General features: G+C 36.8%; 1 protein-coding gene across 1 annotated transcript; it reads left to right on the top strand.

Annotated features, from left to right (window-relative positions):
* Positions 1 to 315: 315 nt before the first annotated feature.
* LOC121423154 (chitobiosyldiphosphodolichol beta-mannosyltransferase-like) lies at positions 316 to 17368 on the top strand. The gene is made up of 10 exons (XM_041618456.1): positions 316 to 654; positions 6376 to 6453; positions 7552 to 7658; positions 8342 to 8490; positions 8828 to 8987; positions 10071 to 10257; positions 11206 to 11385; positions 12277 to 12391; positions 15203 to 15278; positions 17098 to 17368. Exons 1-10 carry the CDS (start codon positions 384 to 386, stop codon positions 17224 to 17226), a joined length of 1452 nt encoding a protein of 483 aa, XP_041474390.1. The 5' UTR covers positions 316 to 383; the 3' UTR covers positions 17227 to 17368.
* The last annotated feature ends 1220 nt before the right edge of the window (positions 17369 to 18588 follow it).

The raw sequence follows: 18588 nt of genomic DNA, 5'->3' as shown, positions 1-18588 counted from the left end.
TAACCAGCACCCCATATCAAAAATCGTTCACATGGCACAGGTCCATGATGATGATGATCTTAATCAATGCTGATGATGATTATAGATGCAGCCAGTTTTAGATTTTGTCATGTATTTGAAAATCTCATTTTATCTTTCCCCTCTTATCCTTTTTTTCTTTTTGTATTTTCCCCTTTGTTTTGAACTTCTTTTTTTTGGGGGGGGGGCTCAGTGATCCCAATCTCCTCATCTTTGTTTTAATGAAGATGTAGATATAAAAATGAATTTAGGTTCAATTCAATTTTTTTCAGGAATTGGGTCACATGGCTTGCCATAAATTGTCTACGTGCGCATATGCATTTGGTCCTTTGAAAATTTTGTGGTTGAAATATTGAAATTTCATCATGTCGAGCCCCACGTCGATAAATTTAGACCTCTTGACCCAAGGGGGTTTGGTTGTGTTTATGGAAGTATATCTGTATTATCAAGAACTATACAGTGTCATGTTAGTTTCTCTACTTTTCGTGTACATGGCGTCAGGTTATCGGACAACGAGAACTGGGAGCCGAGCTTGCGTTTTGGTGCTGGGAGATATCGGGAGAAGTCCCCGCATGCAGTATCACGCGCTCTCGTTGGCCGCAGAAGAATTCGACGTGGATATTGTTGGCTATGGCGGTAAGTTAAAGTGATTGTGAGATGATATAGTCCCCAAATCCAAAAGTGGGGATCATTAGAATCACACCTACCAGAACGCATGAAAATCACTTTCTCCAGAACACAGTCCCCAACTCTCGCACAGCTCTGTAGCAAAATGATAACCCACACAAATGAAACACACTGTATATAAACAGGGTTCTCTCCCTATTATATACTCGTGATACAGTCCCCACTCAATGGGAAATCAAGTTCGATTTTCACGGCGGTGGGGACAGCTTCAACAGTATAGTATACTCGTGATCCAGTCCCCACGCTATGGGATACACGGTTCGCTTTGTACGCAGTGGGGACAGTTCCAACAGTATAGCTAGCTATAGGCCTACTCGTGATACCATCCCCATGCTATGGGATACACAGTTCGTTTGGCACGCAGTGGGGATAGCTCCAACAGTATCATACTCATGACTGATACCGTCCCCTCACAACATGAAATCGTGCTCGTTCAACAAGGGGATGGGGACAGTTTCCCAATGGAATGTGAAAGCATTTTAGGGTATGGAAGCGGAAGTTGGGGGGGGGGGACTTCAGCCCCTACCTTTTTCCAAACATAAACGTGAAAATATGACCATAGAATTGTGATTTTATGTGCAGCTTCCCCCTTTTGCACCCACAAATGTAATGCACTTTACCCACGAATGTAATAATTTTTGATCGCCCACAAATGAAATGACTATTTACCCACAAATGTAATAAATTTGAAGGGATTTTCAGCGAATCCTTCTAAACTAAAATCCTATAGAAATGCCTTCATATAGCACAAAAGTTCAAAGTCTTTTTTTCCAGACCCGGTTGATTAATAAATTATAATGTGAGCCCAAAGTCTTTTTTCCAGACCCGGTTGTTTAAAAAATTATATAAGTTCTTTTTTCCAGACCCGGTTGTTTAAATAATTATATGAGTTCGAAGTCTTTTTTTCAGACCCAGTTTTACAAATCATTTCTTAAAGAGTCAAAAAGTAACACAGATCCCCACCCTCTTATTAATGTAAAATAACATGGAAATATAGCGTAGTCTTACATCCAGACCCAGGGTTTTCAAAAAAATGAATACTACTACTAATAAATTAATATTATGAATTGAATCATTCTAATAAATTGATATAATCATTAATTTATTAGTAGTAGTATTCATTTTTTTGAAAACCCTGGGTCTGGATGTAAGACTACGCTATATTTCCATGTTATTTTACATTAATAAGAGGGTGGGGATCTGTGTTACTTTTTGACTCTTTAAGAAATGATTTGTAAAACTGGGTCTGAAAAAAAGACTTCGAACTTATATAATTATTTAAACAACCGGGTCTGGAAAAAAGACTTTGGGCTCACATTATAATTTATTAATCAACCGGGTCTGGAAAAAAAGACTTTGAACTTTTGTGCTATATGAAGGCATTTCTATAGGATTTTAGTTTAGAAGGATTCGCTGAAAATCCCTTCAAATTTATTACATTTGTGGGTAAATAGTCATTATTTCATCTGTGGACGATCAAAAATTATTACATTCGTGGGTAAAGTGCATTACATTTGTGGGTGCAAAAGGGGGAAGCTGCACATAAAATCACAATTCTATGGTCATATTTTCACGTTTATGTTTGGAAAAAGGTAGGGGCTGAAGTCCCCCCCAACTTCCGCAGCCATACCCTAAAATGCTTTCACATTGCATTGGGAAACTGTCCCCATCCCCTTGTTGAACGAGCACGATTTCATGTTGTGAGGGGACGGTATCACGAGTATGATACTGTTGGAGCTATCCCCACTGCGTGCCAAACGAACTGTGTATCCCATAGCGTGGGGATGGTATCACGAGTATAGCTATACTGTTGGAACTGTCCCCACTGCGTACAAAGCGAACCGTGTATCCCATAGCGTGGGGACTGGATCACGAGTATACTATACTGTTGAAGCTGTCCCCACCGCCGTGAAAATCGAACTTGATTTCCCATTGAGTGGGGACTGTATCACGAGTATATAATAGGGAGAGAACCCTAGTGTTTATATACAGTGTGTTTCATTTGTGTGTGTTATCATTTTGCTACAGAGCTGTGCGAGAGTTGGGGACTGTGTTCTGGAGAAAGGAAGTGATTTTCATGCGTTCTGGTAGGTGTGATTCTAATGATCCCCACTTTTGGATTTGGGGACTATATCACGATTATGCCGGGATAGACGCTGTAGTGATAATAGCAACCAAATTCTGTTTAAAGTAATCTCATATTACTCTGGAGTCTGGGCATTACCACTTGTTCACTGCTACCACCCTGCCTGTGGGGAATCTAGAGGTAGGACTATGGTATGCCAATGTTGTACAGAGCACACACTTTAAAAAATCATTAAAATATCACTTTTGTGACCAAAATTACTAATTTCCATACAGTTGCAATTTATTTTTCATTAGTAACTTGGGAATATTTTTTTCATTCACCAGCGCACTCAAAAACTTGAATTTTGGGCATATATTTGTGTGCGCCCTCTATTGGTGGAAAGTAATATGGCAAGAAAATTTTCATTTTTTTATCTCTATTTTTAATTAAGAAAAAAATGATTTAAAGAATCAAATTTAAATAAGAGCCAAGTTGTATGAATAATAGGTGTATTGGAAACTGTCAGTGTGAGAAAATCAAGCATTTGCCCCAAAGAAAAAGAGAAAATAAGCCAAACATTGCCACCCTTATTTTGCCACACATGGAGATATAACTGAGAACAAGGTTATATTATAACCTTGTTCATTGAATGAGTGGGTAGGACTATGGTTAGACCAAAAGCTTCGGTCTCTGTTTTGTTGGTTGTTCAGCTGAACTTCGTTGGCTTCACTCACCAAATACAGAGACCGAAGTTCTAGCGCGATCTGTACAGGGGACTCAATGGCCATATGTTTATGTACTTAAGATCGGATAAAACGGGGAAGTGAATTTGCGTGACAGCCGAGGTAAGTCACTATTTTTGTTCCTTTTAACTTCATTTTTCTCCGTTTTTTGGCAATTGATGCCAAGAGGGAATATAAATTTGCACTCTGGTCACTATAATTTTCGAAATTTTTATTCATTAAAGACAAAAATTGAAAAGCCCCGACGGGGGGATTTTGCATTGCAAGTCCCCTAATGGTGGCTGCACGATAGCGAGCCGTCTGTGTACGAGGAGAAATAAAAAAAAAAATGTTAAAAAACTCCTCGAAACAGACGGCTGCCAGCTGTCTAGACTATGGTATGCCAATGTTGTCCAGAGCACACACTTTAAAAATTCATTAAAATATCACTTTTGTGACCAAAATTACTAATTTCCGTACAGTTGCAATTTATTTTTCATTAGTAACTTGGGAATAATTTTTGTATTCACCAGAGCGCTCAAAAACTTGAATTTTGGGCATATTTTTGTGTACGCCCTCTATTGGTGGAAAGTAATATGGCAAGAAAATTTTCATTTTTTGATCTCTATTTTTAATTAAGAAAAAAATGATTTAAATTATCAAATTTAAATAAGAGCCAAGTTGTATGAATAATAGGTGTAATGGAAACTGTCAGTGTAAAAACATCAAGCATTTGCCCCAAACAAAAAGAGAAAATTAGCCAAACATTGCCACTCTTATTTTGCCACACATGGAGATATAACTGAGAACAAGGTTATATTATAACCTTGTTCATTGAATGAGTGGGCATTACCCTGTTTTAAGTCACCAGTCCATTCATTAATCATTGCCGTTTATTTCGTCAGTGCTGGTGACGTGATGTGACTTTTTTCAATTCAAGTTAAACTCCATTCATTGACTTTGTAAGTGGATTGAACGAGCAAGAAAATAATGCTGATCGCCTAGAATGCAGCTAGCTTGCAAAATCGTAAACAAAGGTGTACCGTAAACAAACGGTAGGCACTTAAGAACCAAGTTTGAAAGGACACTCGTAAAATTACGTCTCTCGCCGATGAATATTCATTAGATCGTGGTCGTGCGTGTTCAATACAAACTCTCTGCATGCATGCACTCATTGTGTATTGGAACATGCACGACCACGATCTAATGAATATTCATCGCGAGAGTGACGTAATTTTACGAGTATCCTTTCAAACTTGGTTCTTAAGTGCCTACCGGCTTTGTGAATAATATCGCAAGCCCTTTTTAGGCAAAAATTGATATCCACGCTGAGCAGAAGGTATCTACATGAAGATCACGAAAAATGCTCTTATTTTATTTAAAAAACAGCAAAGAGAATTCAACAAACGATCCATATGGTTCGGTAAGTGTCATAGCACAATTAGAATTCTTAGCTATGATGTACAGTCATAGTTATTTTAGTAAAAAGGGTGTGAGATTCGCGTGCACCAGGTGCATATGAATCCTTTGCATGCGAGATGATTTGAACCCATGGGTGACTCAAATTAAGCCTGGCCTGGAGTGACAAAGTCAAACTAAATAAAGGTTCCAACTCGGGGTGTCGAGCATAGGAAGGAACAAGGCACAACACTCACAAAACTCCATGCAATTTTTTATTATTTAGACACTAGATAACGAAGTGTAAATAAATGTTTCCTATATATGAAGCCACACTTTTCCTCTTTGTCTTTCTATAAAAATGGTAGTTATTTTCAATTTTTCATCATGATGCCGAAGAAGATTTGAATTGTCCAATACTCATTCAATGAACAGGTTTATGATGAATGAAATGAAATTTGTCTCAAAATTCATTCTTCGATCTTCAAATAGAGGCGCACGGCCAATATGGGAGACTGACTGTCTGCCTTGTGTGCGAGATTTTCTCCAATATCAGACTTTTGTAACAAATATGGGACAGTCTCCAGTTCAGGAGACCAATTTCCTTTATTTGCATTTGCTGCAAAAGATTTGCCTTGGCGGCAAATGGAAATGTGATGAGCAGATTCCCCATAAAAAATTACCCATTTCACCACAGGTCTACTTTAAAAATTCATCGTCGGCTATTTTCATCAAAATTTTTGTCATCCACACACAAAACAAATGGGCTTCTGAGAAGATCTGACCTCAGTGGCTCAGTGAGACAAGATTTTGAGTGGAAAAAATAACATTCTTATTGGTGTTGTTTCTTTTGTCCTTTTGCAAAGCAAGTCTTCAATTATATGAGAGATTGTCACTCATATTGGAGAGTGTCTCTACTGCTCTTGCAAAATAGTGATTTCAAAGCTGTGTCGCTGCTATTTCCATTAAAAAATTGGCCCACATTTTGAAGTCGGGTTTAACTTAGACCATAGTCTAAATCTGTTTATATTGTATATTTCATATGTTTGCTATTTTGTTTTCTTTTTTCTTTCATAATGATGAAAAATACTTCTGTTATCATTTGGGTGTTATGAGTTAATAAATTGGATGTGTACTTTTAGGGATTTGTACCCCTATTGGCTCTCCGTAGTTAAACCACAACTTTAAACGGGTGTTTAATTTAAACCCAAGTTCAGAATACGGCCATAGAGTTGTAATTCGCTCTCCGATTGGATGTGCAAAATGACAATTCCAAATGTCTTGAAAAAAAAATGATCAGCCCTTTTTTTTATTAGGAATCGCCGTTCATTTTGTGCAAGAGAACTGTATTCATTCAAGTGCAGTGGTTCCCCTTGTCACCTCCATTATTTTTGTACACATACGAATTGACAGGTGGTTCCCAAAACTACGATTTGGCCAAATGACTATCATCCTAAATCTAAATCTTATTTTTCATTCTAGGTTCTCAACCACATGAGGATGTTCTCAGTAATAAAAGAATCCAAATCCATGTGATGCCAGATCCAGTATCTTTCAAATGTAAGTATGGAGGAGGTGGAGATATTCATAGTGCTGTTGATGATTATGATAATGTAATTTGTGATGTTCCATGAAGGTATAAATCAGCATAGATTTTTTTATACCGATGACAAATAAATGACTCTCTACGACAAAATAAGAAATTGGTCATAAATTTGACTTTCTTTTTAGATGTTGGAAAGACAGTATTTTGTAAATCTCGATTATGGATACCATTAAAAAATAATACTGAGACGATGAGAAAGCCAGGCAAGATATTTTCCAAAATTCGGGAGGAAATGAGTGTAATATAGAGCAAGTTCAAGCATGCAAATTTGGGTAATTTCAAGAGCATGATAGGGTTTGATAGAAAATCCTTGAATTGGTTTACAGTATTAAGTACATACTACAGGGTTAAAGAAAAATGCCAGTAGTTGCAGGAAACACTGATTTCATGAGAGTCTGTAAAACCAGGCTTAATTGTCAGAATATCATCAAGGATCTAGATCTGGTACAGTTACATAAACTGAACTTTGTGAAATCTTGAAATCTACATGTATGCTGAAAAACGTTCACACTGAAGATCACCAACACAGATAGGCACACGTGGGACAGTGTATTATTATTGCTGGAATAAAGACCCGACGGAAGTGACCAAATCTGTGCTTATTTTGCTTATTTCTCAGCAATTACACAATTTCTCGCAGAATCCTTTGGCACATATTTTTTTATTCATACAAACAGACACTTGGGTGGTCATTATATTAGATTCTGTAAAAAGTCATTTTGAGATCGTTACCAAAACTGGAATTTATCTTTAAGTGGATTATGTTGAAATTTGGCACATCACTTGAATTCATTTTTTTCGTTGCCACAAATTTAAAAGCAAGACCTAATTACAATTACATGTAGTGTTTAGTGCTGAAATTACACGATTTGTGCCCCAACTTTTTGGAAAGAGCCAATATTACATAAAGTACATTTATGTAAATGTTTATTGCATATTAAATGGGGTTTTAAGGGGGGGGCAATATAATCACCCAAGACATGGAATTTTATCATATCCTCTTCCCAATTTTTTTTTCATGGTTGATTGTTTACCTTTCAATTTTATTTTAGTTTTGCCAGTGATTGTTAGGTATTTCGTCATGGTGATAGGTCAGTGTCTTCAACTCTGTTGGGTCCTCTTCTTCAAGATGAAATGGCCTTCACATATATTTGTGCAGGTAAGAAATACAGACGGTTTATTACTCAACCATGTAGTCAAATGACTACCCTAGAAACACCCTAGAAACAATTTTTACTGAAAATTTTCAAAAAATCACCTACATGTATGTTAGAATCCATCAATTCCACTTTAGAAAAATGCGAAAGCGCCCCATTGGCAAGCTCGGTTGTTCACTCCCTTGTTATTTAGTTGCTTCGAATTTTTTTGGCAGACAGAATCCATCACCAACTGTAACATGAGCCCAAAGAATTCAATATTTAGGGTCATTTAAGTGTCCATTGAATATTGCCTGTACCTGTGGATTTCAGGAATAACACAAAAAATTTTTACCCGCTTTGACCTGTTAAACAACCCTTCGTAGCGTAACAATAAAGGTAGTTCAGTAAAATATCATTCATTTACATGGTAGAATGGAATGAGCGATTTTAATGTATAAAAGTCCCAAGCTTGATCCTTAATTACTATAGATGGCCAAGCATATAGATATCATGGAATCATTGAAGACTCGTAATAACCAGCTGTGCTAGAGCAAGAAATGCGTAAAATTGGTAATATCTAAAACATGGAAATTAATTAATTTGGTATGATACGCTATGTGCATTTGTGCCATTTCTTGTGGAAATGTTGGTTTTAATCCGATTTGTTGTCATAATGAAACCATTTATCTGTCATTATTCACAGAACCCACCAGCCATCCCCACCCTAGCCGTTGCGTGGTTTGCATGTAAGGTCTATGGCAGCAAGTTTGTGGTAGATATGCACAACTACGGATACACCATACTAGGTATCAGCCTTGGAAAGACACACCCCCTTGTCAGGTTTTATGAAAAGTGAGTATTACTCTTGAGAAGAAAAATAATGTTCATTTAGTGCCCCTTCACAATTGGTCATGCAACTGTTTGCAACTATTTATGTTGTAATATAGTTTGCACATGATCGCAATGGTTGCAAATAGTCAACCAATTGTGAGAAGGACTGAAGCAGGCAATCTGTAGATCTTTCAAGGTATATTCCAATCAACTCAATCACTAGAATACCCATAAGTTACAAGACCTTGTTCAGGCCTTAAAATACCAGGTAATTCTTTTCTACATTCACACCAAGCCAACGCAGATACTTTGAAGGTATCCTGTTAACACCGTGTGAATTCTGTGTTTCTGTTGTCAGGTTTGAGCGCTTCTTTAGTCGTCAGGCTGATGGACATTTCTGTGTAACAGATGCAATGAAGACGGATCTAGTTGATAACTGGCATATCAAACGTCCAGTAACTCTATATGACAGGCCAGCAGACAAGTTTAAAGAAACTCCTCTAGAAGAGCAACACGAGGTAAAGATTAATGGATTATTTTAACTTTAGGAATAATAATCATTTCCTTTTAATTGTCCAGAGCATAATTTTAACATCAAACGATATTCTGTTAATCAAAACTCTTTCTAAAAATTGTATGCAGTTTTCTGACAGCTGTATATTTATTTGAATGTTACTCAAGTGTCATTCTGCTTGATGTTCTTCTGTCACCACTGACAATGCAAATTCTGTAGAGAATCAAACTGGTACTAAAATATACATTTTGTTGTCCCGGCAACATAATGGGCGATTCCATTTGGTGGCATGGGACATTTTGACAACAATTTTTAGTTTCCTAGCCAAATGCTTGAGGATTGAAATATTTTTTTTATAGTGGGTAATCATGTGAAAAACTAATAACCGACACAAAAAATTTGATTATGGGTAAATTATAGGGGAAAATGTTGTGTGTCGTACGGGACACAGAAATGTCCCGTACGACACGCAACATTTAAGCTCTAATTCACCTATGGACGACATATTTTTGTTGGTTGTCAGATTTTTGCATGTCTACCCAGTAGTACTTTAATATTACCTCAAAGCAAATTGAAGTTCTTCCGTCGTTTGGACAGCAGGTTGATAAATGTTGTGAAAATGGCTGATTTTTCTAGCATGGAATCGCCCTAATGCAGGTTTGTATCTAAGAGAATGATCCATTTACTTTGTGTATAAATTCAAATAAAAAAGATGAAATTACACTCACATCTATAAAACAAATGATGTAGGTTAATCTTTTCATCAATAAAATGTTTGTATGGTGACAACACTTCCTTACTACCATTATTTGGGACTGCAAATATGAATTACATGTCAGAGAAATGTTACTTCAGACAAGTCGAAAAGTAATTTTCAGGAACAATTGACCTTTGATTTGACCATCCATGTAAGTGAAGTCCCACCAAGCAAAATTGACCTTGATTTGATCATCAATTTAATTACTCACTGGATTTCACATTCCTCAAGGTGAAGTCAAATGAAGCAGAGTTAACTCAATGTCATAAATACTATTAAAAAAGTAATTTAACAGGCCGTCTATATAAAAAACATGGTTGCTATTTGCAGTTATTCACAAAGCTGGCAGTAGAATATCCCGAATTCGCTTCTCAGTCTGGAGAGGAGGGTGAGACAGCCTTTACGTCCATGGCGTCTGGTGAAGCGAGGAAGATTGATGACAGACCAGCTCTGCTTGTTAGCAGTACAAGCTGGACTGAAGATGAGGATTTCTCCATTCTATTAAGTGCATTAGACAGTGAGTAGAGGGCTTCATAAAGATTTGTGATAAGTGATATTGAGATGATTTGGGGGATGGAAGGGGAAGCTTTCAACTCTGATGCTGTACCAGATCAACAAGAACTGTTCACACTCAATGATATCCGATGCCTCAATCAAGGACCCAACAACATCAATGCTCCTTCCTCCCCAGAACCATCAAGATGTGGAACACTCTCCCAGTAAATGTTGTGATAGCACCATCAACCAAAGCCTTTCGTCTGCAACTGAAAAAAGGCAACAACAGCTAGATCAATACCTGTTTTTACTTACACCATGTATATATTTGGCACATGCACTTTATCCTTGTGACACACACTTCACCAAGTTCTGCAAGAATCTTTAGGATTGAAGGAAGCAGACTACACAGAAGAAGAAGGGTCCAGTGTTTTATGTAATAATGATAATAATAATAGTAACTAGCAGAGCCCATTGAAAATTCCACCGGTGCTACCTGTATAATTGTTATCCGTTATAACTTGGAAAATAAAATGAGTGCTGAAATTACTCAGACAGATGATTTTTATCAACAATCAGAATACTTGTCTTTTCATCACGGCATTTTCGAGGAGAATATTAAAAACGGGAAGAGGAATAAAAAAAATGAATTGATACAGTTGTATTAATACATAACTACATAAACAAGAACGAACAAATTAAATCGAGTATAAACAATGAGGGACATGTTCAATTAAATAACATTACATAAAATTGTTCTTTAACAGGTTGAACATTGTTATTTCACTTTGAATGTAGGTACAATGTACAATGTACATGTACATTGTAGTGTGAATGATGAGAAACTTATGTGCCTGGCTGTATTCAGGTTGTACATGATTTCCCTCCTAAGACATAATGAAACAGCCCTTGGACAGCAATATAGGCAGAAGGATAACAGACCTATCCTTGTTTTTACCTTTGTTTTCAGAATTTGAGGCTGCAAAGACAGAAGGCGGTGCCAAAACAGAGCTCCCCTCTCTAGTATGTGCCATTACCGGTAAGGGTCCCCAGAAGGAGTATTACAAGGGACTTATCAAGGAGCGAAAGTTCAAGCACATCAAGATATGTACACCATGGTTAGCTGCTGAGGATTATCCAAAGTTACTTGGTAAGTGTCTCAGCAGTAAAAGTTTTCAAATTATTTAAATATTCAATGTCTCCCTACTTTACTGATAATAATAATAATAATTGGCTTATATGTACAGTTGAGGCCAAAAGTTTACATACACCCATGGCATTCAGTGAAATTTGTTCGCTTGCTAAATTTTGTAAAATACAAATACTACCATGATTAGTATCAAATGAAAGAGCATATTAAGCTCTTTCACATGATGTGGATACTGTCTGGACTGAATTATATTTCAGGTGGAATTTTCTTTGAAGAAAAAAATATTTGTTCCAAATGTATTTTATTGTTTGTTATTATATTTTCAAACAATGTTTCAAAGAAATAAATCTAGGATTTATATTACATTTTCTATCATGATACATGTATGTCACTACTGAACAAAAAAAGTGTAATCTGAAATGTTTGTGTTGAGAAGTAAGTAACACATATATGAAATGTTTTTGTCAAGTTTTTATTTTTGATTTTTCTAAAATATGAAGTTTTTCGGGGGAAAAATGACACCTAAATATGTTTCAGCTCCTGATGAAATTTTATGATGTTTGGCAAGTGTCAACTTTTCTTTGAATTTCCTTGGTGTATGTAAACTTCTGGCCTCAAATGTATAGCGCGACATCAATCTAGGATTGCTGAAAGCATTTCATAATCATTATTACGCGGTCATCACTGGATTCATATCTTTTGAGCAGCCTGTAAAGCGCACACTTGCAGAATCAACCACATGATGGTGGTTTTTCTATTGGTACCAAATGAGCACCTAGGTGAGAGTGGCAAAGTGTGGATTGATGACTTGCCAAAGAACACTAGTTCATTTGTAAAAGCTAGTTCATAAACATGTGGTTTTCATATATTTGATTTATTTCTCACACACAGGTTCAGCAGACCTTGGGGTGTGTTTACACTACTCATCAAGTGGTCTTGACCTACCTATGAAGGTGGTGGATATGTTTGGGTGTGGTCTCCCAGTATGTGCAATAGACTTTAAATGGTAAGTTCTATGTTTGTTCCAATCAAATCAAATTATTATCTTCATCAATCTATAGTTGAAAATCAAGTTTTGTCCTGGGAACGAGGGTGGGCAGATTCACCTCACTCTCGCAGCAATCGCCCTTAAACCCTTCCCTCCTTTATGCCCGATTCAGTGCTTTCTCCTACTTTTCATAACATACTATGATCTTGAAACAAGTCTCACAAAAAAAAAGAAAATGATAATCACCCCTACACCAACCCATGTTATGCTCTCATGCGCTCAGGCAAACGGTACCGGTCAATGAAAGCACGTACTTCAAGATTACTCAACCCCATTGTTCCGCTCTCTATCCGCAAATACAATTAACTACACTGAATAAGCCCATATCTTGTCACTTCGCCAGTCATCTTGTACTTCATCAAATTTCACTTCTTCAACCAGTTAACAAATCTTTAAGTGATTATACATGTAATATAATAATGTAACAATATAATGACTGAAATAATGACATCTATGGTGTGCATCATGTATATTAATGTGCAGTATAATATATGTAAATGATGTATGTATATTTTTTAATGCCAGCAGAGTGAATTTCATTGAGGACAATAAATTAATGAATCTGAATCTGAATACTTTCTAAATCTGCAACATTGGATAAGCTTTAACCTTGCAGGGAATGGGAGTTTCCATTGCCCCATTAGTGAGTTCCCAGGGCTATTTCAATTAATAATGAATAATATAGGATTTGTATAGTGCAAATATCCACCTTGCTAGGTGCTCAAGGCGCTTCTACATTACCTCGGCTAAGCTAGTCTACCGATTCCGATGCTCACAGCCTTCTGAGGAAATTACTTCCTGCCAGTACCCATTTACATCACCTGGGTTGAGTGCAGCACAGTGTTGGTAAATTTCTTGCTGAAAGAAATCACGCCATGGCTGGGAATCGAACCTATGTCCCTCAGATTGAAAGATGAGAGCCTTGACCACTAGACCACGACGCTCCCAGCATTTCAGGATTAAATTGCCCCCATGTAATTTTTTTCCCTGCTCCACTTGCTTCTTCCTTGTCTTCTTTGACGTCCCATTCTCCTCGAACGATCCACCTCGAACTCAAAAGCCCTTCTTAAAACGTGCCCGTCATCCCTCCTCAGCACGTGACCATACCAACGTACCCCATTCACCTTTGCCATCCGGTCCACTGCTTCTTCCAAACCCTACATCTGCATCAAGTCCTCTGTCTTCTTCCTATTCATCTACTTCACCCCACATATTGCTCTCTTTGTCCTCCTCAAAATCCCCATCTCATTTAATGTCCCATTTTAATTTGGCTATAACAATAACTTTAGACCCGGTGGGTGTTTCATAAAGCTGTTTGTAAGATAAGAGCGACTTTAAGAACGACTGGTGATCCTTTCTTTGGTAAATGGTATACACCATTGGCGATGGTTTAGTGTGTAAGAAAGGTTCACCAGTCATTCTTAAAGTCACTCTTAACTTACGAGCAGCTTTATGAAACGGCCCCCAGAGTTTGAACTAAACTTGAGTTCAGAATACAGGCCCTTGACTGGAATGAAATATTCAATGATTGCTAAACGTGTATAAGATAGCAATTTGAGCTGAAACTCCAATGTACTTCAGGGACCCATTTCATATTAAAGCTTTTTAATAATATAAATTTGAAATAACAGTTTTAAGCTACTGAAATAATTCAATTTGATTGGCTGATAGCGAATTTGTTATAGAAAGTGTGCATTTATAAGTCTTTATGAAATGGGACCAAGATGATTGAACCTTTACCAAATCTTTGACTGGCTTTCATGTTAAGCTTAAGGCAACAACACACCTTACGATATGATCTGTGACCAGATTTCAGAATAAAATGTAGTAGAATTTGATGCTAATATTGAGACTTGGAATTTCTTACTGTGTAATGTTCTAAATCATCGTACGAATACCTATGTTCAAATCTGTGACTATGCTATCATCCTTAGAATAAAGACGAATTTAATATCTCGTCGTAATGACTTCACAGCAGTCGTACGATTGGTTACAATTTGAAATTAATTTGGCCTTTACTCCAAAATATAGGCTTGCGATCTTTCCAAAGGGTTATATTAGTATTATTTCAATTAATTTTAACCTCAAATAAAATGATATGTTCCATTCACATTTTCAGAAAATGAGCAAAATGCAATTTGATCCATAAATCAGATCGTAAACAGTTGTAAGGTTTAGATTGACTAACTACTGAATGCACAATATGTTACTGAGAACCAATATGACTGATATAAAGTTCAAAACTGCCCTAGCTCTGTATGAATGAGTAATTTAAGTTAATAGAGTATGAAAAGTGTGCACTTTCATTATCATCTGTTTGTTTCAACCACAAATCTAACAATCTAAACGAAGGATGATCTTAACTCTTCTTTGACAGAAGGAACTTGTAATGTGTGTATGTACATGTATTGATTTGATCCAAATATGACTTCTTTCGTGGGAGTGTCATGATCTAGTGGGACATGGGTTTCAATCCCAGCCATGGAATGCTTTCCTTCGTTCGGGAAGATATTTACCCACATTTTGCTGCACTCAACCCAGGTGAGGTGACTGGGTACTCAGTAGGATTACTTCCTTGAGTTCACTGAGCACTGAAAGGCAGCTCAAGCTACAGCCAGGGTAATTATAATAATAACATTGGGCTTCAGAATAGATTTCCAGATAGATGGTGCTACATAAATGCCTGTAAATGTTGTTATTTATTTGCCATTCCAAAGATCTTTCTGGTTCATTAAATCATTATCTGTTTTGCTTTGCATTTATGTGCAGCATTGGTGAACTGGTGAAGCATGAAGAGAATGGCTTGATTTTCAAAGATGCCGAAGAACTTTCTAATCAATTCCAGGTGAGTAAGAAAAACAGACATGAATCCAGAGTTATTTGGGTTCATGACATTTGCATAATGAAATTTTAAACCATTGCAATAGCTGTAAGGTCCCATTTATTACTGAGTGGGTGGGTGATGACAAGTAAGTGTTGAAATCTGATGTTTGTGTTGTGACATCACCAAAATTAGACCAAAACTTCGGTCTCTGTTATGTTGGTTGTTCAGCTGAACTCCGTTGGCTTCGCTCACCAAATACAGGGACCAAAGTTCTAGCGCGATCTGTATAGGGGACTCGATGGCCATATATCATATGTTTATGTACTATAAGTTCGAATAAAACAGGAAGCGAAGGTGCGCGACAGCTGAGATAAGTCACTGGTTTATTCCTTTTAACTTGATTTTTCCCCCTTTTTGGCAATCAATGCCAAGAGTGAATATTGATTTGCATTTCGGTCGCGTTAATTTTCAAAAGTTTGATTCATTAAAGAAAAATTGAAGATCCCTGACGGGGGGATTTTGCATCGTAAGTCCCCTAATGGTGGCTGCACGATAGCGAGCCATCTGTGTACGTGGAGAAATTTTAAAAATAAAAAAATGATAAAAAACTCCTCGAAACAGACGGCTGCCAGCTGTCTACACCAACATCAGCCACAACGCCGTACTTGAAATGAAGCTGGTGTTGGGATTGACCTCGGAATATATTACATTTCCAGCATGTTTCTTGAGCGATGGTGTTGAATGTTGTCTACTAACGTGAGCATTGCAGCTGGTTTTGACAATCTACATGTAATTTCCCCATTCCCCAACACCAACCCCCAGGGACTGGGAAAATCTTGACTCCAGGTTTGGTGTTGGTATGGGTGTTTGCGATGTCAAGCTCACAAACGGGATAAAACATGGTAAAATAAGCTTATACGAATAAGATGCGAGCGAGTCATTGGAGCTTTATACACTACAAAGAGCAATGGTATTCACTCTATCAAAGACTTGAGTCAAGTTTAGCGCCTGCATTCTGTATGATGACATTTCATTGCAATTTCTCCTAGATTTCACTTTCATCGTCAAGATTTTTCGCATAAAATTGAGATTGTCCAGCGTGTTATGTCATGAGCTATCAGTAACATGATTGGTATCGTACTTCTGAACCCAGCTCAGTGTTGGAGCCAGGCTCTCTGCACCACCGCAATGCCAGACTTGAAATCAACCCGTGTCTGTGTAATTTTGTTTTTAAAAAATGAAGCCGTGAAAACTTGCACCTGAAATTATCGTTCAGTTGTTTTGATTTAAAAAAGAAAAAAAATTTTTAACAATATTGAACACAACACTCATCAACGTTCAGGATTATTTTTGTAACAAGACCTTTGCAATTTGCAATATTAACAGATGACTTGAGCTTTCATTGGGTAGTGCATAATTATTTGCTTACCCCAGCCTTTGTGAAGAGAATTGGAAAAAATATGTAATAGAAACATATTTGAGGGAAAGCAAAATTTGGTGTACCAGCAAAAACTCCTTTCGTTAAAGGAGAAGTTCACCCTGACAAAAATGTTATTGTACAGAAAGCAAAAAAAATATGTTTTTTTAATTTTTTTTTCCGGTACTTTTACAACATATATTTTGTCTGGGTGAACTTCCCCTTTAAGCGTGCTTAGCCTTGAAACTGTCGGGCCAGGGAAAGTTGATATTATGACTTTACCATAAAGCAAAATCCTGATAGCATTGAGTTAAGCCTGCAGGTCATAAATGTTTTAGATGATTTATATCCAAATGATTTCGAATTCTCCATGAAAACAGAAGATGCCTCTAATATCTCTGTCATTATCCCTGTTGAACCTAGGATCTACTTTCTAGTTTTCCATCCAACCAAGGCAAGCTGAAGGTCTTCCGAGAGAATCTTAAGACATTCCAGGCCCTACGATGGGAGGAGAGCTGGAAGCGAACAGTTAGACCAACTCTCTACATCTAAAGATGATCTTTTGCCGTGTCATTCCATTATTTAAGGAGCAAGAAAGAGTCATCAAACATCAGTCGGATATTGATTTTCTGAATTCAGCATGTATGATGATGTGATTGTTTGGTGAGATCTAGTTATTTTAATAGTACTACATGTACATGTGTATACTTGTCTTAAAGCAAAAATGAACCATCACCGAACAGTTAGACCAACTCTCCACATTTAAAGGGTGATCTTTGACCATGCCATTCCAGCATTTATTTAATGAACACGAAAGATTCATCAAAACATCTGTCCGACATTGATCTTCTAAAGTTCAACATGTATGATGATGTGATTGTTTGGTGAGATCTAGTACTATCATTACCTGTATATCCTTGTATTAAAGCAAACATGAATCAGCTTCGTTCATATATTAGTGCTGTTGGTACAGTCTGCAATATTCAACTATTTTACGGCCCCAAAACTGCTAATTTTTTTATTGTCAGACTCTTTGTAGGATCCCAATCAAATGTACTTCAAAAAAAATTTGGTATTCCAATTTTTTTTGGATTTACTTTAGTTTTTTCATTTCTATGTTATAGACTTTTTTTTATTGTTTTTTCGATGAAAATTGTTGTAGAAATAATTCTGATCATAAACGAGACAAAATTAATTAAGTTTAATCAGTCAAAGTAGAAATAATGATGCATTTATGAATTTTGGCTAAATATACAATTTGCATTGGATTTGTACATGAATTCAGTTATGGGTCTGACATGCACTTACATAATGTTGCGTAATTTGGTAACCGTGTACCCAGGCATCGCAAATTTTGTCCCAAAAGTTGTGCAAGATTTGAAAGTAGAGAGTGAAAAGTCAGCGAGTGGCACAGTTAAAAAATTTCACGTGGTGGATTTATCGTGAAAAATGTAGAGGGGGCAGAATCTCCCCCCCCCCGGGCCTTTTAGGGTTAAATAAATAACAATTGTTTGCCAAACAAGAGGTACCCACAAGAGTTAATACCTAATCATGACAGGCCTGTTTTGTCAGTGAATTCATGGTCTTTAGCTTTAATACATGTGTTTTAAGTTTTAACCCCTGTGCACACTACATGATACTATACCATGTGATTTTTTTTTTAAATCACATTTTTCATTAGATTCGGAAGTTCAAAGAAGTAAAATTTTATTTGAAGTTCGGTATAGTGCTTGGAATACTAAAATATGCTTTTCTTCAAGCCTTTTGGTTGGAGTAAAGTCCAAATTGACTTCAAGTCACAGCCGATGATGACATCATTAAGATTTGCAATTTAATCTGATTTTACTCCGACAGGGAGTCTCGAAATAGACTGAAATTTTGATTTCAGTGTTCATCAGCTATTGAGAACTGTGA

The sequence above is a fragment of the Lytechinus variegatus genome, chromosome 10, assembly GCF_018143015.1.
Source record: "Lytechinus variegatus isolate NC3 chromosome 10, Lvar_3.0, whole genome shotgun sequence".
NCBI lineage: Eukaryota > Metazoa > Echinodermata > Echinoidea > Temnopleuroida > Toxopneustidae > Lytechinus > Lytechinus variegatus.
The sequence above is the reverse complement of the archived record's forward strand: the minus strand, read 5'-3'. Positions and strand labels throughout refer to the sequence as shown.

What these genes read in the sequence shown, in the direction of transcription:
- LOC121423154 (XM_041618456.1), top strand. Translation starts at nt 384, where the DNA reads ATGTCGAGCCCCACGTCGATAAATTTAGACCTCTTGACCCAAGGGGGT. An exon ending in GGATATTGTTGGCTATGGCG is followed by an intron (nt 655 to 6,375) that starts GTAAGTTAAAGT and finishes TTTTCATTCTAG; the next exon opens with GTTCTCAACCACATGAGGAT. An exon ending in TGTGCAATAGACTTTAAATG is followed by an intron (nt 12,392 to 15,202) that starts GTAAGTTCTATG and finishes ATTTATGTGCAG; the next exon opens with CATTGGTGAACTGGTGAAGC.